General features: G+C 36.4%; 1 protein-coding gene across 1 annotated transcript; it reads right to left on the bottom strand.

Annotated features, from left to right (window-relative positions):
• Nucleotides 1-3,673: 3,673 nt before the first annotated feature.
• ppp1cb (protein phosphatase 1, catalytic subunit, beta isozyme) lies at nucleotides 3,674-18,443 on the bottom strand. The gene is made up of 8 exons (XM_055171563.2): nucleotides 18,293-18,443; nucleotides 10,165-10,296; nucleotides 9,579-9,809; nucleotides 9,312-9,416; nucleotides 9,130-9,201; nucleotides 5,967-6,118; nucleotides 5,712-5,846; nucleotides 3,674-4,926 (listed from the first exon to the last, which is right to left on the bottom strand). Exons 1-8 carry the CDS (start codon nucleotides 18,363-18,365, stop codon nucleotides 4,822-4,824), a joined length of 1,005 nt encoding a protein of 334 aa, XP_055027538.1. The 5' UTR covers nucleotides 18,366-18,443; the 3' UTR covers nucleotides 3,674-4,821.
• Between the last annotated feature and the right edge of the window lie 565 nt (nucleotides 18,444-19,008).

Raw genomic sequence — 19,008 nt, 5'->3', positions numbered from 1 at the left:
TTTATTAAACCATACATTTTGAAATTGGGCTTAAAAACACATTTTTATAGGTTGCTCCAGGTACTGCGCATGCGTCATGTTCACAACACGACATATAAAACCCCTCCTCCAGTGAATCGTCAGTCTTTTAACGATTGATGATTGGCTCTTTTTATTGGAAGGCGTTGCACTTTTCCCCATTCACAGTAACAGAATGCGTCTTCTGAATATTTATTATATTCTTTGAATTGACTTAAAGCACTGTTTTCTTTTAAATTATTATTACTTCTAACGTTTCTCTCTTAACTGAATGAGACAAGTGTGTTCAGAGTTGTAGATAATTCGATTTTTAGTAAGAAATGTAGATATTTGAGCATCTCTTTCAGCATCACTTGACTTTTAAAGAAAAGCCTCCTGACATTTTTTAGCAAGTAGGTAAGAAATATTGTAGAAAGTCCAAAACCATCTAAATATCTAGGTAGTTTTCCAGAAGCATTTTTTGTTAGTGTTTAACACTTTTTAGGACACATTTGTAATATTTACTCATTAAATAAATTGTTCTTCACAAGAAACCTGACCATGTTGGAGAAAGTCTGCATAAAAAGAGATTATGTTAAGAAGAGACTCTCACCAAAAGTCAATCTCAAGACAAGAATGAATTCTCCATCAACTCAAGACCAACAGGTAACAATAAATATATGTTATGTATGTAATGTGCATCAATTACTGATCATTGTTCTCTATCTCAGAACGGGATCATGGGAAAGCTGGTTCAGAGAGCTGGCCAGTTGGGCCGTTGGCTGAGAGAGATCTTTGGAGAGCAGTGGTCTGATATTGCACTCCTGCTTCTGAAAGTCGGTTTCTTCGTGCTGTTTTTGTGGATTTTGGCTGAACTGCACATGGTCCTACCTTGTATTCTTCTCTGTGGCTTCCTATTTGATAGCCCAATTAGAAGAGCAGCGAGCGCTGCATGGAACAATGTTACTCATGTGGGTGGCAGAGTTTTGGAGAAGACAAAACTGTTTTGGGGAGACCCAAAACCAGAGATTGGAGTGTGAAGGGAAAGTGAAATAACATTGATTATGGAATTAAAACAGTTACTTTACTGCAGCCGTTACCAAGACTTTCACCCTTAAGTTTGAAAAATGTAAGTTATGTGGTCAGCATAATTTTTTTTAAAATTTGCCAGGCACATCCTATACGGCAAAAAAAAGAAAATACATTTCTCTGGCCAAAAGTATTTTTAATATATGCTAAATACATTTTGTATAAGGTTAAGCCTAATTAAATACATTTTTGAATTTGAAAATATATTTAGTTTTAACCTTCATATAGCAACATATTTCAGAATGTCCCATACGGCAAAAATAATAAATTTCTCTAGCCAAAAATATATTTTAAATATATGCTAAATACATTTTGTAGAAAGTAATGCTCAATTAAATATATTTTTGAATTTCATATGGCAAAAATGCTTTAAATTTAATTATTTTTAAAATTGAAATTACATAGCTGATGAAATTACTTCACTGGAGCCTTTACTGAGACTTTTACCCGTTTCGAAAAATTTCATTTCAAAGTCATGTGGTTAGCATAATTTGGTTTAAATTTGCCAGGTACTTCCCAGGCAAAAAAAAATTCTCTGGCCAAAAATATTTGTAAATATATGCTAAATACATTTTGTATGAAGTTGCATTAAATACATTTTTGAATTTGAAAATATATTTAGTTTTAACCTATATATATCAGCATATATTTCAGAATGTCCCATATGGCAAAAAATAAATTTCTCTAGCCAATTTTTTTTTATATATATATGCTTAATACATTTTGTAGAAAGTAATGCTCATATAAATATATTTTTGAATCTCATACAGCAAAAATGCTTTAAATGTAATTATTTTTAAAATATTTTTCAAAATATAAAAAAATGCCCAAAAATTATATCAATGAAAAATATTTTTGTTAAAATATTCCATAATATATTTTTAGCAAATATATTTTTGGGCCATTTTTGTATATTTTGAAATCTACTTGTTTTGCCGTATGGGGGTATTTTAGCGGCAACAAACACATTTCTAATTTTACAACACATATAGCAAAAATAAATTGTTTCTGGCCAAAATATAGGTTTGTATAAAATGTAATAAGTATAAAGTGTATATGCATGTATAAAACTACAAGTATATTTTAGTAGTTGAAATATTTAATTTGAACTTTTTCCAATTTGAATATAAATGTTTTAAAATATATTTATTTATAAAATATATTTCAAAATATACAAAAAATTGTGAAGATTTGTGAAAAATGCATTTTTGTAAACATATTGCATAATATATTTCAGCACATATATTTTTGGTCATTTTTTTGTATAGTTTGAAATATATTAAAACATTTTTTTTATATATATATTTTTTGCCGTATGGGTTTTATCCCAAGTGACCCATTCATATGCACACATTTTTTATTATGCCTGATCCAGGGGAATTATGTTGCTAACACAATGCATTAACAAGTGAGCTACATGAACTAGGTTTTATCAGCGTTATTGTTGCTTCCGGAATCACTTTTTTCTAAAGAAATTGTTGTCTAAAAAGTCCTAAATCTACATTTTTAAAATATAAAGGCGCAACATAATGCCATAAAAGAACTAAGAACCTTTAACATCAAACTAAACTTAAAGTTATTTGAAGTAAAGAAAAGGTTCTTTAGATTATAAAAAAGTATAAAAGAAATGGTTCTTCTATGGCATCGCTGTGAAGAACCGTTTAAGCACCTTTATTTTTTAAGTGTATCCCTAACACCACACCAGAAATCATAAATTAAAGGGATAGCTCACCCAAAACTGAAAATTGTGTCATCATTTACCCTCATGTTGTTGTAGACCTGTATGAGTTTCTTTTTTCTGATAAACACAAAATAAGCTATTTTGATTAATGATGACAAGTACACAGCTGGTGGTAACCATTGACTTCCATAGTAGGATAAACTAATTCTATGAAATTCAATGGATGCCGTGAACTGTGTGCTTACCATCATTTATCACAATACTTCTATAGTATTTGTTTATCCTATGGAAGTTAATGGTTACTACCAGCTATGTACCAACCATCATCCACCAGAATATCCTCTTCTGTGTTCATCAGAAAAAACAAACTCATACAGGTCCAAAACAACATGATACAATATTTTTGGGTGAACTATCCCTTTAAAGCTTGATAAAAAATACAATCCTAAATCTCTAGTCTGATTGGTCAATAGGAATTTTGATTCAGTAACATCCAAAAAACCTGGTAAGTGTGTCCTTGGGAGAAACACAAGCCTGGAGTGGTCACTTTGCAATCCTTCCAGACATGTGACAAGCTAAAAATCTTTGTCATGACAAAACACCATAGTGGTGTTAGATATTCAGATAAAAAAATGAATGCTTGTTATGAAATTTCAGAGTAAACCTCAAAATGTAATGATTAGTGATTTATACTTCGCCTCAGTATTTGGTTTCAGCCACATTGAAATGCAAAGCTGGAGTAGCCATGACAACAGACCTCAGATTGCATTCATCCTCATTTTCCAGCACTTCAGTGTTACATGTCTGCTAGCTAAACAACGTGTTTGAACAAATCCCTGTTCAATCTCCAACACTTTACTTAGTATTCATATGTTTACTACAGAACACAAACACACAGCAGGCACAGAATGTTTCTTCCATTTATTAAGTTTGAAGCCCACTTATGCAAAACTCATGAACTGCTATATAACACTTCGATAGCTTTCCCAAAATTTGAAAATAAATTAAAAAGTCAAGAAGTAACCAACAACACGCAGAAATAAAAACATTAAAGAATGAATTTATTAAAAATGTATATTAATGTGAGGAAACGCTTCCCTTGCCAAAAAAGGCATTTTAACCCTTTTTTGCCGAATGTGCTAATTGAACGTCCGATAGATTTATCACCACCTAAATGTAGATGAAGACACTAAAACAAGTGGGAGGCGCTACCTGCTACACTCGTGTCAGTTTCTCGATGTCCAATAGGAAAACTGGTGGATTGTGAAATTCAGACAGGTTATTACTGATGTGAACGTGTGGGTCATGCAAAGAAGTGGTATGCCATGACACTTTTCTCTTGAATTGTTACTATCATAAGACATAAAAACATCACGTTAAACAGATAGTTAAGGTTCGACTATTTATTATTTTTTTGTAGTTTTGATGTAAATCCTAATGTTATTGAAAAAACAGAACATGCAATGCTGTTTGTAAATGCAGCTGTTCAAATAAATGTGTTAAAGTCCCTGTTTCAGCTTTTTCTGCTTTGACCTAGTCATCATGTAAAGCATGTGTTGAACTGTGTGATACAACACCCAGAATTAAGAGATAAGCCTAAAATGAAGGCCTAAACTGTGTCAGTGTGTGAAATCCTCCGTGTTAAAACTGTAGCGAAATATGCAACTTACAATACTTAACATTTTCACTCCTTACTTAAATAATAAAACAGTTTCGAAGTAAAGTTTAATAAAATGCGACACTACTAAGATATTTTTGTGTGATTTGTTCATGTAGAACAGCTCAATAAGAGATGCTTCCCAAAGCATTATTATTATTATTATTATTAAAATACCAATAAACAAACAAGCAAAGCGAATTAAACGAGAAATCATCAACATGTCACGGCAAAATCTCTGTACACAAACGTTATGAAATTTTAAGAGAGAAAAGGTTGGCAGGGTAGGTTGAGAGATACCAGAGGGGAGTTAAGGGTAAAGCTGCCCCAGCCTGCATGTTTTGTTTTTTTTTGGCTGGGGTAAGAAAGAGGGTGCTTGGAGGGTGTGGCAAGCTGTTCACCTCTTCTTGGGAGCTTGGGCGGTACGTGGCGGGGTTACAGGTCGCCCTGAGTTAACCCCACCATACTGATACTTTGCCTTCTTTTCTGACGGTTTCAGGATCTGTAGAAGAAAAGAATGTGTAGATTAAATTGTGTGTATTTCAGGGTTCCCACACCTTAGTTAACTTCAAATTCAACGACCTTTCAAGGACTTTCCAGGTCCATTACCCTCAAATTCAAGGACTAAATGTGTGGACACATTTCAAGTGAGAGCAAGGTTACATCGAGTTTATACCTTTTAAAATACATTGTTACAGTTCCCTTTTGAGGGAACACGCGCTGCGTCACTGCGGTGACACTTTGGGTAAGTGCGTCTGAATGAGTATATCAAAATCAACCAATGGTGAAGCTTAACGACAAAGACATGGTGATGCTGGAGCCAGGAAGTATATCGCTATCTGAAATATTGCCAAAGACGGCGTTACATGGACCAAGGAAGTATGGCAAGGGAGATGCAGCGTCTGGTTCCCTTCTCAGGGAACAACAGTTACATATGTAACCTGAGACGTTTTCATGTGTCAAACACAACTATGCAAAAAAGCATTTTGGTATGAATCAACATTCGCAGAAGATATAAGCATTTAAAGCGAACAGTTTAGCACGTGTGCTTAAAAAGTCTAGAAATTGTATGATTTTATCCTACACTACACAGGGAATAATATGGATTTTTTTCCAGAAAACTTCTTGCATAAAATAGATTCAAGCTCTTTCAGTGACCTGTATCTATGTATGCATATTTTCAAAAACTTCCCAGGGCCTTGAATTTTTTCCACCAGATTTAGAAACTTTCAAGGACCCGTGTGAACCCTGGTAAATGTGCGTGTGTGTTTGTGTTCGATGACCCACCTGAAAAGAGCACATGAGAGACTCGTCCACGCTCATCATCCCGCCAGCATTGTCAAACTCCCCGCAGTAGTTTGGTGCTGAGAACAGAGTGACCAACTGGCGCTTCGCAAAGAACTCGTATCCATCTTCAACCACCTACAAGACAAACCGCACTTAATACAACATAAACTAGGCATAGCCACACCCACAACATGCTGGAGGTCACTCATAACTACTTAAAAAGACTAGGTAATGGATTCTGACTGATTGAAGTACCTGGTGCGCCCTGCAGATGAGGTCAAGATCGTGCCGGTTGAGAAATTTGCTGACTACGTCGGCACCGAAAGTGAAAGACACTCCACGATCGTTCTCCCCCCACCCCTGAACGTCTTTATCTGGATCAGACCACAGCAAATCACAGAGGAGACCTGCAGAGCAAAAGACAGAATATGCATCTGTTGTATCTTTCATCTTTTCTCCTTTAAGCTTTTTATTGTCGATTGGATCACAAGTGGATGAGAGAGACACATTCACGTTTACACCTGGTATTTTAATCCGTCTCTTTAGTCCACTTTCAACCGGTTTCGGTCCTGATTACTGAGGGGGCGGTCTGTGGGCGAGTCCATCTGCTTTCGTTTAAATGCGAGCGGGAGAAATGACGGGTTTAATTTGATGTTTTGTTAGCAAACATGCAGCACAGAGTTTTGTACATAATAAGCTCACGCAACTTTTACGGTGGGTTCACACCAGCTGCGTTTGAGGCGTTAAAATTGTGTCGACCACGTCTAGTTTGCAACTTCAAAATTCGATTCATTCACGCGCGAAAGCCGCATGTAAAATTCTAGCCATCAAGACATTCACGTGGAAATTCGCATCATGGGAGGGGCTTCTGCTACTCACTTTCTGTAATCACCTCACTACTAGAGCAAGCATCTGATTAACGCGGTGAGTTTTCCGCCAAAGTTAATCTTTTTCAACTCGCGTGTTTGCCCCAGTAACGCTCAATTTGGGCCATTCGCCGTGAGACCTCCAGACGCGAGTCAACGCGTCTTCACATTGACTTAACATTGAAATCACTTGCGCTTGAAGCCTCTACCGCGGCTGGTTTGAATGCAGCATTACTCGCCTGCACAGCGCTTCAGTTTTATCAATGATAGGACTGTACACTGTGTGTTTGTGCTAGAAGTCATGTCATATGTTAAAACATTTTGCTCTATACATAACACATTAGACCAGTGGTTCTCAAACTTTTTCAGCGTGCGGCCCCCTTTGTGTATGGTGCATTCCTTCGCGGCCCCCCCCAAAGAAAATTTATGACAAAAAAACAGTTCTAAAACTTAACATTTTAATTTAACAAAACATTAAATTATACAAAGTAGTGCTGCCTTATTTTTTTAGGTTTAATTTCACAGAATTCATGATAAATTAATGTATTTTATAAAATGTCATAAAACTGGGGCCCTCTGGCACCATCTCGCGGCCCCCCTGGGGGCCCTGGACCCCAGTTTGAGAACCACTGCATTAGACCAATACATTGCAAAAAACGACTTTCTTACTTAGTATTTACAATAGTTTCAGTAAAAAATATCAAAAAATTCTTATGTCAAGATGTATTTTCTTAATGAGAAAAATGACGTAAGAAAAAAGTTAAAATGTTTTGACAAATAAAATACAAAATGTAAGTGAATTTGTGTTTAAAAACAAGCAAAAAAATCTGCCAAATTTCTTGAATTTTTTTGGATTAAGTGTATAGAAAAAAGTATTTTTCTCACCCAATGGGCAGATTGTTTGCTTTTTTTAAGCACAAATTCACTTACATTGTATATTTTTGTTAAAAAAATTTACTTATTTTCTTGCTTATAAAGAAAATACATCTTGATTTAAGAATTTTAGTACGGAAAACAAGACGAAAAAAAAAAGTAATTTTTTGCAGTGAAGGCAGTGTTTTGTGGCTGTGTGCGTCAAAACCACGAAAGCAATCCGGTCTAATGTGTTTTCGACTACCTCTGAATGTCGAAAGTGAGCAAGCTCAAAACATTTTACATCCCATTTACACCTGTCTTTAGCCACGTCCACTTCCGATCGACCAAAATGCATCTTAACTCTTTCCCCGCCAATGACGAGTTTTTCTGGCAATTCATGTTTCCGCTATTATCTTCTCCACCTTTACCCAACTTATCAAACCCGGAAGCAACCCTTTAGTTAAAAATAGTAAGAACTCTGTGTATCTTTTGAGGATCACTTTGAATCTGATCTCTTCAAAAGTGCAATTATCTTAGCCTGCGTACCTGCCGAACTTAGCCCACAACATTTCAGGTCAGGAAGTTCGGTCTGGAGTCGCTCCGTTGTGGCGCTACGATGTGTGACCGAAAGCTGGTCAAACCAATCAAATTGTCAGGCAGAGCTTTATACAATGATGGACAGATGATCAACAGTAACGTAATCAACCATGTCACCAAAGAGCGCTTGTGTTAAATCCGTTTACAACAAAGACGGCGGCCGCTGGAGAATTGAGATGTGAAGATTCTGCCATCAAGTCTGTTCTAGAAGATATCGACAGCGCGCACAGCAATGTGGATATAACTAGTGGTCGTTGCCAGCTCCTTTTCGGAAGCTTATGGATGAAGTTCATCTAACTTACAAATGGTTAAAGATAGTCTGACTATATGACTTAGTAAATAACTCACAATGTCGTGATATGAATGAAATATTGTAAACATTGTAGGTGTCGATGTACGTTCGCTAACTCAATACGTTCATAATGTTAGTCTCATTGTAGCGAAATAACTAGCATTTCAGGTCAGGTAAAAGGACAGATGCCATTTTCATTTTATTTGATATATTGTATGTTTATATATTTAAAGAAAAAACATTTTCTGGAAGGCATTCAACTTTTGTAAAAATTATACAAAATGTTAGCGCTGGCTGGCAACTTTTTTTTTAAAGGCTGGCGGGGAAAGAGTTAACACCAGTTTTTGTGATTTACTGTTTTCTACATAAAATCATCCTACATAATGTAAAGCAAATCCTGTGAAAATATAACCTTGATTTCTTTGACCGAGTAAGGTCATGTTAAAGATTGAATTCAAAGTGTCATGCTCCTAATCTAATAATTCGATTATGACAGTGGTTCTCAAACTGGGGTCCGGGGCCGCGAGATGGTGCCAGGGGGGCCCCAGTTTTATGACATTTTTATAAAATACATTAATTTATTTAAAAAAAATAAGGCAGCACTACTTTGTATAATTTAATGTTTTGTTTAATTAAAATATGAAGTTTTAGAACAGTTTTATGTCATAAATTTTCTTTGGGGGGGCCGTGAACGAATGCACCGTACACAAAGGGGCCCGCATGCTGAAAAAGTTTAAGAACCACTGATGATTATGAGACTATCCTGGATTATACAGACAATGTCACATGTTTGCACTGCCAAACACACCTGTGTCCGGGACATCGGTTGGTCGCATAATCCGGCGTATCTGTTCCATTGACTGAAGATCAGGAGAAAGACCTTGAAAAATGGACAGAGAGATATGTGTTAATGTCTTTAGACCGCTGCCCTATTTCATCTAGCCAAAAAATTGTTTTGTAAAACTACCCATCATTTATTCTTGTTCTCACCTCCATGGCAACAGAAGATCTTCTCATCTATGATGGCAGCAATCGGGAGGCAGTTGAAGCAGTCTGTGAACGTCTTCCAGAGTTTAATGTTGAACCTGCGTTTGCCTGCAATGAAACAGACATATACTTGCATGATTATGAAGTATGGTGCATGACCTGAAAGTTTGTTTAGGGACTTGAAATGTAAGTGGGTGAGAAAATCAATAATATGATACTTTTTATATAAATGTGTGCCAGGAGATTGTTTGAAAAAGCTCTGATGCATACACTCATCGTAGAAGCCGTAGATACGGTTGATGGAGGCGCATTCGTGGTTCCCCCTCAGCAAGAAGAAATTCTCGGGGTATTTGATCTTGTAGGCCAGCAGGAGGCAGATGGTCTCCAGAGACTGCTTCCCTCGGTCAACATAATCACCCAGAAAGAGATAGTTTGCCTCCGGAGGAAAACCGCCGTACTCAAACAACCTCAACAGATCTGTGTACTGCCCATGGATATCACCTATAAACAGAAAGAGACAAAACTTAAGTGACTTTATAAAAAAGAAAGAAAAACTGAAGGACACCGTTCTCAGCTCCTTGACTCGTGGACCTTGACTCGTGAGTTCACGTCAACCAAAATTTAGGTTAATGATGCAAACACCCACACACACTCGTAAGGGTCTCAGGTGTGCGTGACAGAAAGAAGGAAAATGACCTCAAACCTATCCTCATTACATTGATATTTATAACCTGTTCTACTTACACACACACAAAGACTTGCCAAAACCTTGACATTTATGGGAGTTGAGGAGATGGAATGTAATTAAAACGCTAGATATCCTTTCCACTCAAGAGAGGAGGGTAAACCAACCTACCACAGATTTTAAGCGGTGCCTCCAACTCCAGCAGGATGGGTTGACTGAGGAAGATCTCCCGAGATTTAATGCAGAGTCCTCGAACTTCTGCCTCAGTCATCTGAACGATCTTCCCTGGACGACATCCTCGCACTACAAAAACAGAAATTACAATAATGTTATCATTTGCTAATTGTTGCTAATTGCCAAGTTTTACAACCTCAATGAATGGTATGAAACAAATCCCCAAACATAAAAATTGGATTTCAAATCAATAAATTCACTAATTGGTTAACACAACAAACTCTAATCTGAAAGGCTTAATAAAAGAAAACTTTCAGGAGTTTTTACAGGTTAATAAAGGCATGCTTTTATAAATAACTAGCATTGGATTGACCAAAGTTAAGAATTGTAAATGTTATATTTTTGCATTTCAATTTATGCATTTGGTGGACACTTTTATCCAAAGTGACTTATAGTGGATTACAACGTATACATTTTATCAGTTTGGGTGTTCCCTGGGTTCAAACCCTTAACCTTTTTCCCTGCTTAAGTATAGTCTGTTTTTATGTGTACCTGTGAACATACAAGCATGGTCGATTGCACAGCTTTGCAAAGCATAGTTTATTTACACAGATGTTTGACGCATACGCACTGTGACAAAATGCAATGCACAGAATTTTGCATTGTTGTATCAAAAGCAACTTCACAGTAAATACAGAGAAGCACAGAAAAAAAGAAATGGCACATTTCATCCCATCTATCTAAGCGGGCAATTCTTGGTAAAAATGAGCTGCAAACAGACTTTGTTGTTTAGCAAAAGTATGGTTGTGTAAAGGGGGTCGCACACCGGACGAGAAGTGCTGCGTTGTGTTATCTAAAAACAGAACACATTATTTTCTATGAATGTACACACACCGGCGGCACCTGGCAGCATCTGTCCGTTGTGACTCTGGACGGTGCTCAAATCCCTTTTGCGCCACAGAGTGCCACTCACATAGTTTAACATTAAATAACATCATATTTGTCCCAAATCGTTAGCGATTAACATTGGCTGCTAACGTATTTTGCATTTTAAAGTAGATGCGATCTGACTAAGCTCACGCTATTTAATGGGCACCTCCGGTGTATGATACCTCCGAGTTGTCCTAGACACGAAGCACCAAACGTGAAGCATCACGTTCCTTGCTCGTGGGATTTAACTTCGTGTCATGCAGATTCTTTACTTGAGTTGAACATTTTCAACTTGTGCAAAGACGCGTTTAAGGCTAATATCACGTTTTTTTCGTGGCAATTGCACATCCCAATTTGCATATTTTGCATGGCCCCGCGAGTCTATTCACGTTTTTACATGGTGTGTAATCTAGTCACGCAAATCGTTGAATTCGCATTTGGTGTGTATGCCCCATAACTCACAATGATATTTAAACTATTATTCAGTCAACATTTAACAATGACTCACAAAAATCAATAAAACGCTAATCTCTGATTGTGCATATTCTTTGAGTGATACTCTCAAAACATTTCAATGATTGACACACCGTAAATAATAAACATTATGTCATAAGTTAGGACTTAATGTCATAATCTGGTTGCACAGCAATGTCAGCACGTAGAGAACCGATGCTTGCGAGTGGGAATTTTGAGATTGTCTGGAATTCTGCAGGAATGATCTTGGCTTGGCAAGCACAGTCGAGAGAGTTTAACTGTTAAGCAGAGATTTAGCAGAGCAGTGTGGTTGACGACAGATTCACAGCTCATGTTTGTCTGAGAACTTCATCTAGGTGAGAACCTGTAGCCATAATTCACTTCAGCTTCACACAGAGATTACAGAAAATACACTGAAAAAGTTTCCAGAAATCATATGATTTTGGTTAATTCACACTGCTGGTGACTTTTGAAATCAACATGATGTGACGTGTAATTTAAAGCCGGATTTATACTTTTGCGTAGCCTGTACACTGTAGGCTATGCGTCAGTGTTCATTTATCCTTCTGTGTCGACGTGACGCATTACATATGCAGATCGTATGCAATGCAAACCATAATTAGCTGTCTGGTTTTTACAACTTTCTTTCAGGAGCAAAAATCTGCCTTAAACTTTGACAGGAATAAAGATGTGTCATTTATCACGATAACTATCAATACTGACTTATTTTTTTAGTCATATCACCCAGCTCTATTTGTTATTAAGAGAAATCATCTTGTCTCAGTTACTAATTTGACTGGTAAATGATAAAAAAATACTCCCCTCGCCTTTTATATAAATTGCATTGCATATTTCTATTTAGGGATGACAGGCTGATAAGCCGACATGTTATTTATGACTGGATGTAACTTTTGATACTTTGTGGTAAAAGTGTTGACTCCTATTGATTTTGTACTATCAGCCGGTAAAAAAAATGAAACAAGCGCGCAGAAGTTAAACTAACCATGATCACAATTATGCTCGATGCCAAACACACACCTGGGCTTTTTAACTTCATGCGAGATGAGGCTGGCTGCTAACGCAATGAAATGACATCCGCAGTGGATCTGATAGGGTCCGATACAGAAAATGCAAATACGGGTAGGATACTGAAAACAAAGACCCTTTTTAGGGAAGCCTGCAAGATTAGCATAGCAACAATGCTAACGCAGCTAGGGAAGGAGACCAGAAGCCGTTTTTAATAAACAGTTTAAAATGTAATCTTAAATTCTGGCAAGAAATTTAAATGTAATCTGTAAATGACGGTCGTTACACTCTGAACGCCCGCAACATATCGATTCATTGATCATCATTATTGACTGGCTGAGGCCCTACACGCTAAACACTGTTGAGCTGAGGTGACAACGGGAAAAGTGCCATTCGTGTGCTTCTTGGATATAATTACAACAAATGGTGTATCAACGACTCGGAAAGCGAAGTGAACAACTAGAAAAAAAACACTTGATGATAATGAAACTTTTATTATGTCATCATGGACGCACAGACTTTCATGCGACTGTGCAGAAAAAGAAATAAAAATGCAGTTTGTACAGCCATGATTTACAGTTATATAATAGCACTAAGTATTTTAGCCTTCAGGCCATCCACCCTCACAATATCCCACACACTTTATAAATGTTGAAAATACTCGGCAGCAATGTTGTAACTCCAACAACTGTTTGTGTAAAGTGCAAAGCAATTTATGAGGCATGGTAAAACATTGCTGCCATGGGTACAGATTAAAGTGTAAGTGCATGAGTGTGTCTATGAGCTGATGAAATGTCTGCGTTATTTCAGCATGACTAAACATAAGAAAAATCTTATCATGTGCGTATATGCCTGTTTGACAAGCCTGAGGTGGATTACAAGCTGGAGCAAAGCAACTTGTTTAAAGCAGGAATAAACTACAAAACTATGCCCTGACGCATTGTGTCTACCAAGTTAAGGTCTTGTCATATAACAACACTTACAAACAAAATTACGAATGGAATTTATTCATTAATTTCCCAAAGAAGAATATGTGACCTTGTCCTTGTCTCTGAAATCCAGGTTAAAGTCTCAAAAACTTTTCATTTTATTAATTGATTTCAATCTTTGACATGACCTTAGTCAATATAAAAATATCAAGGTTATATTTTCACAGAGCAGTAAATCTGAAAATATATTTATCTGTGTGTACACAGACAGGGTCACATTGAGCAATCCAAGATTATCCTGATGGGAAGCCATTTAACATTCCCCTCCGACCACTGTCAGTAAAGCAGCATGCTGTCTGATCTTCACAGATCAGAGATAAACAACGCCGACACAAATAGAGCTTGAGAAAAACAGGCAGAAACGTGTTTGACAGGAAATTAAAGGTGTGAGAAGAACCAAGAAGCTGTACTTTAGGGTCATACAAAATCACAGATGGCACTGCTAAGTTAGGGGTCAACGGGAGTTGTGTCGAGCCAGATGGATGGGCACGATGCCATCCTGATCAGGGTGGTGAAATGAGCCATGCTGTTGCTTTTATCAAAGGTAACTAACTAAACAGCAAAGAATGATGCAGAAACACTGACACACACACAAATAACCCAAAGTAGACCCAAAAATCCTAAAATAGAAATAATTGTCCTTCCACTGCTCACAAATCTTGGATAATCGACATAAAAACAAGTAAACAACTCCAGCATTTATAAAGGGTGAAATGTAAATGCCACGGCTTACACTCCAGTTTACAGTATATTTTTAGAAAATGGTTCACTGGGGCGGTACCCTTTCACAAAGCACACCTTTGTACCTAAAGGGTACACATTAGTACCTCAAAGGTACATACTTGTACCAAATGTATAAATATTTGTACTTAAATTGTACATTATGGCCTTTTAAAAGGGTACTGATATCCCACTCACAGCTTTTGTACCATTTTTTCTGTACTATTGCAAGACCAAGTGGTTCATAACACAAGTCAAGTTATGTATAATTCAATATGAAATGAATATTATGATTTATAAGTGCAATGTAATGTTACAAAGTTAAGGTCAGAAAGATTTCAGTATTCAGTTTACCCTTATAACCTTAGCTGAGCAATAAACAAAAGTTTTTTGGATTTTACAGATACCGATACCTAGGTTGGTCCATACTTGCCGAAAACCGATTCATTTTTATTTGTTTTATATGTTAATGTAGCTGACGGCCGCATATTGTTTGCTTTCTTAACTTAAAATATGCAGCTTAGCCGGCTAAATCATGGATAAAAGTAACCAGCTGTATATAAACTAATGCAAATGGATGGTAATAATCATGACAATAAACCTTTGGGTTGAATTTATCTGCGTGATTCTCGCGAAATTAGACTTATGAGGTGTCATGAAACATTTTGATAAAAAAAGTAAATGCAAAGTAAGAAGCATACAGTTACAAACATCTCTTCATGTACTATTTTGCACATGATTTAAATGACATCATACAAACCAATTTTTTTTGTTTTTTCCACATTTAAGTTATTATCATTACCGCAACGTGTCCATGACTGGATTCTTTGACATGGAAAAATTTATTCTTCAGTGCATGTTATACTATAAACATTTACAGTAAAGAAACATATGGTGTTCATTGGTAAAATGTAGAGGCAATAATAAGGAATATAAATGTGTCCAAGACCAATTTTTCTCATCTTCCGCAACAATTTTCAATCATTGTTTAGCCCTCAAGGAACTAACATTAAAAAAATTGTGGGAAGGGACATAATGTGACACTCAAGATGGCTGCCAGGTATGCAAGTTCTTATTTTTTCTCTCCAGATAAAAGTTGAAATTGTGTTTGTCATAGTTCCTAGATAACTTTTTAATTCTCATTACTAAAACATGAGTTTGTAAATGCATATATTTAAATGTAATATCATGATAATGATAATCTAAAAAATGTAAATAATTCTATAGGAAATAAATCCTCTTAAAATAATGGTTATGGTAAGTTCAGACCTTAATCTTATATGTGCAAAAAATTGGCTTCAACGGCTTTTTAAAAATTCTGATGCCGGACACCTTCTAAATCTGGATTTCATGAGCATCACCCATCTGCGTGTATTTTTAACATTTTGAGGTACTACTAATATAAGCGTCCTGTCAACATCCTGTCAGCTATGACGACAAACTTCGGTTCCTGCTGTGGTTTCTCTGCTAATGCAGCATCTAAAAATATTTTTTTATAATACAATAAAGCATTGGATGCAACTCAGAAAAACTATCGGCATAAATTTTTGCCGACAGCTGATTGCTCCACCAATGAACTATCGGTGCAGATTAATCTACCTCTACAAGAAACTTTTAGCATCAACAACGCAATGAACACGAAGAATATATGCAATGTATCCTCCTGTGGTAAAAATTAAGTTTTTACTTTTGTTTTTACATGTCTAAAAAATATGCTTAAGCACAAACCATGTTCAAATCCACCATTCAACACCATTGCTGAGTATTGATGTACAAAGACAAAACCACAGTTTGAAATTGCCTCCGTTTTCTGCGTCACAAACATGTAAACAATCACGTCAACACAGTTGAACGATTGGATCAAGGAAGTCCGAGCCATGGAAATGTATGCCACATAGACTCGGCCACTGTGCTGCCCCAAACATCTTTATTAGAAGGGGCATCCCAATACTTTTGTCTATTAAGGGTCAGTTTTCCAAACAGGAAAGTTTAGATTAAGGTCTTAGTAATATTATAATGATGTGCATCTTGCAATGGCAGACAATGACAAAACAATGGCACTGATATGTTAAAGGAATAGTCTACTCATTTTCAATATTAAACTATGTTATTACCTTAACTAAGAATTGTTGATACATCCCTCTGTCATCTGTGTGCGTGCACGACGCGCTGGAGCTTCGATAGCATTTAGCTTAGCCCCATTCATTCAATGGAATCAAACAGAGATAAAGTTAGAAGTGACCAAACACATCAACGTTTTTCCTATTTAAGACAAGTAGTTATACGAGCAAGTTTGGTGGTAAAAAAAACTAAAGCGTAGCGCTTTTCTAAGCGGATTTAAAAGAGGAACTATATTGTATGGCGTAATAGCACTTTTGGGAGTACTTTGACTCGGCGCAGTAACACCCTCCCTATCCCATTATGAGAGGGAGAAGGGGAGCGGACTTTTCAGGCGAGTCGGAGTGCTCCCAAGAGTGCTATTGCGCCATACAGTGTAGTTCCTCTTTTGAATCCGCTTGGAAAAGCGCTACGTTTTATTTTGTACCACCAAACTTGCTCGTATAACTACTCGTCTTAAATAGGAAAAACGTTGTGTTTGGTCACTTCTAACTTTATCTCTGTTTGATACCATTGAATGAATGGGGCTAAGCTAAATGCTATCGAAGTGTCGCAGCGCACTCCAGCGCTTATGTGCACGGACACAGATGACAGAGGGATGTATCAACAATTCTTAGTTAAGGTAATAACATAGTTTAATATTGAAAATGAGTAGACTATTCCTTTAAGATATGTCAGTGCAAGGTGTTTTTAAATTAAGGCACCTCAAACATGCATTTCAGTCTGGGACTAGGATAAGCCCTGTCCGTGAAACTGCCCCAAAGTGTATATCTATGGTCTGTGCTGGTATGATAGAGTAGAGGCGGGGACTAATTAGCATATTCATCGATCTACTTATACTAAATGAGGCTTTTTTTTCTCAAAATTGTCCTGTTTTCTATCGCTTCTTTGTTCCTTATTTTGATCCAGTTTTTTCTTATGCCTCTTTTGACTATTTGTCCTAAAATTTATTTTTAAGTAAAGCTGCTGTGCAACAATGCAAATTGTGCGTTATAAAAATGAATCCAAACTGAGGTGCACAGACTGTAAAGTATAAAATTATTAAAATAATGTGTCATTAACTTAATATAGTGTAATTATTTATAGTTTTGATTATAGGTTATGGGATTATATTATTTATAATGATGACAATAAGTTTAAAACTATACGTTATGAGAAAACTTAATGTTTAGAATACAGAATAAATGCACAGCTAACAAACACATTTATGAAGAAAATAACGAAAAATGTGTTTTATTTAAATTTTTATGACGAGAGTATACACGTCAGATACACGACAATACAAGTCAACTTTAATAAGAAAATAAAGTATGACGTTATGAAGATGTATTCACTGTAAACTTTAAGAGGAAAATAAAATAATTGTATGTGGTGTATAATATAACATTGTGATGAAGGCAATACTTTTCGTTATGAAGATAATACGTAATGTTATGATGTGGCATTAGTGTAAAATTTGACAATAGTGTACAATTTTGAAGCAGAGTAACATAGGTTACGTTTAACATAAGTCAACGACGTCGAACGGACACCGCAGCGTCGTCAAGCCCTGTTTCTCTTTCACTAGCTTTCATTAGCTTTAGTTCTTTCTTTTATAACTGCTATATAAACTATCACGTTTCATTCCCACTAGATAAAAGCAAGGTTTAATGTGATCTGAGGGAAACTCCCAGCGCTGATATAAAGGCTGCTGCCCAAAGCCCGCGGCCCCTGCCGTGTTTGTAAACAGGGCAACCGCAGCTCAGCTTTTAGCGCGCACATTCTCCATTAACCGACAAAATACACGAACTACGACAAAATAACGGATTAACGAATGCATCGATACTCACTGTGGCTATACAAAATGTAACGTTATCCACAGTACTTACCTTCAAGAAGCCGAGAAATGAGACTGTCAACGTTTAATTCCCCCTCCGCCATCTTCAGTGCCGTGTTCTGCATGTGGCGCTAGCGGAAACCGCCGCAAGGTGGCGTTCAGAATGACGTCATTCGCTTAGTTACAGGCAATTACGTCAATATTAATGACATTTTTATAAATATTTAATTATTTTTAAGTGAACTTTTGACCTGTTGAAAGCAGCTTTATTGTTGTGAATAATATTTTGTGTTAATGTGTGGCTAATTGTGCGTTTGGTTTCCTTTCCGAGTGTTTTTACTCTCGATTTATGAGCAGTGTTTTTTTTTATATTTGATGGTTTTATTCATATTTGCGGCATTTATTAGAGACTGAATACCTAAATTATGAAACAAGTTTAACTTTACTATGTTTTTTGATGGATAAAATTGGCTACTCTTATTTACTTTTTGCTATATGATATTTCATTTATTACAGTTATAATGATATAATGTACGTTCAAAGTCTCTGTAGGGGCGCATTATAATGTCTACATATAAAGTCTATATTTAACACTTTTTTGTTGTCGTGTTGGGTGGGGTGAGGCACAATCTACTGACACAGACGCCATCTACTGGTGTGAAACTTAAAGGCACGTGTCACCAAATCAGTGCAAATTTAACTGCAGGTCATGATGACTCCTGAGGAGCATGAATAGAGAAGAAATCTAAAAATAAACATAACCTTTAA

This window comes from Misgurnus anguillicaudatus, chromosome 7 (assembly GCF_027580225.2).
Source record: "Misgurnus anguillicaudatus chromosome 7, ASM2758022v2, whole genome shotgun sequence".
Taxonomy (NCBI): Eukaryota; Metazoa; Chordata; class Actinopteri; order Cypriniformes; family Cobitidae; genus Misgurnus; species Misgurnus anguillicaudatus.
The sequence above is the reverse complement of the archived record's forward strand: the minus strand, read 5'-3'. Positions and strand labels throughout refer to the sequence as shown.

What these genes read in the sequence shown, in the direction of transcription:
- ppp1cb (XM_055171563.2), bottom strand. Translation starts at nt 18,365, where the DNA reads ATGCAGAACACGGCACTGAAGATGGCGGAGGGGGAATTAAACGTTGAC. An exon ending in GGCACCGCTTAAAATCTGTG is followed by an intron (nt 9,810 to 10,164) that starts GTAGGTTGGTTT and finishes TTCTGTTTATAG; the next exon opens with GTGATATCCATGGGCAGTAC. An exon ending in GATCTTCTGTTGCCATGGAG is followed by an intron (nt 9,202 to 9,311) that starts GTGAGAACAAGA and finishes CCATTTTTCAAG; the next exon opens with GTCTTTCTCCTGATCTTCAG.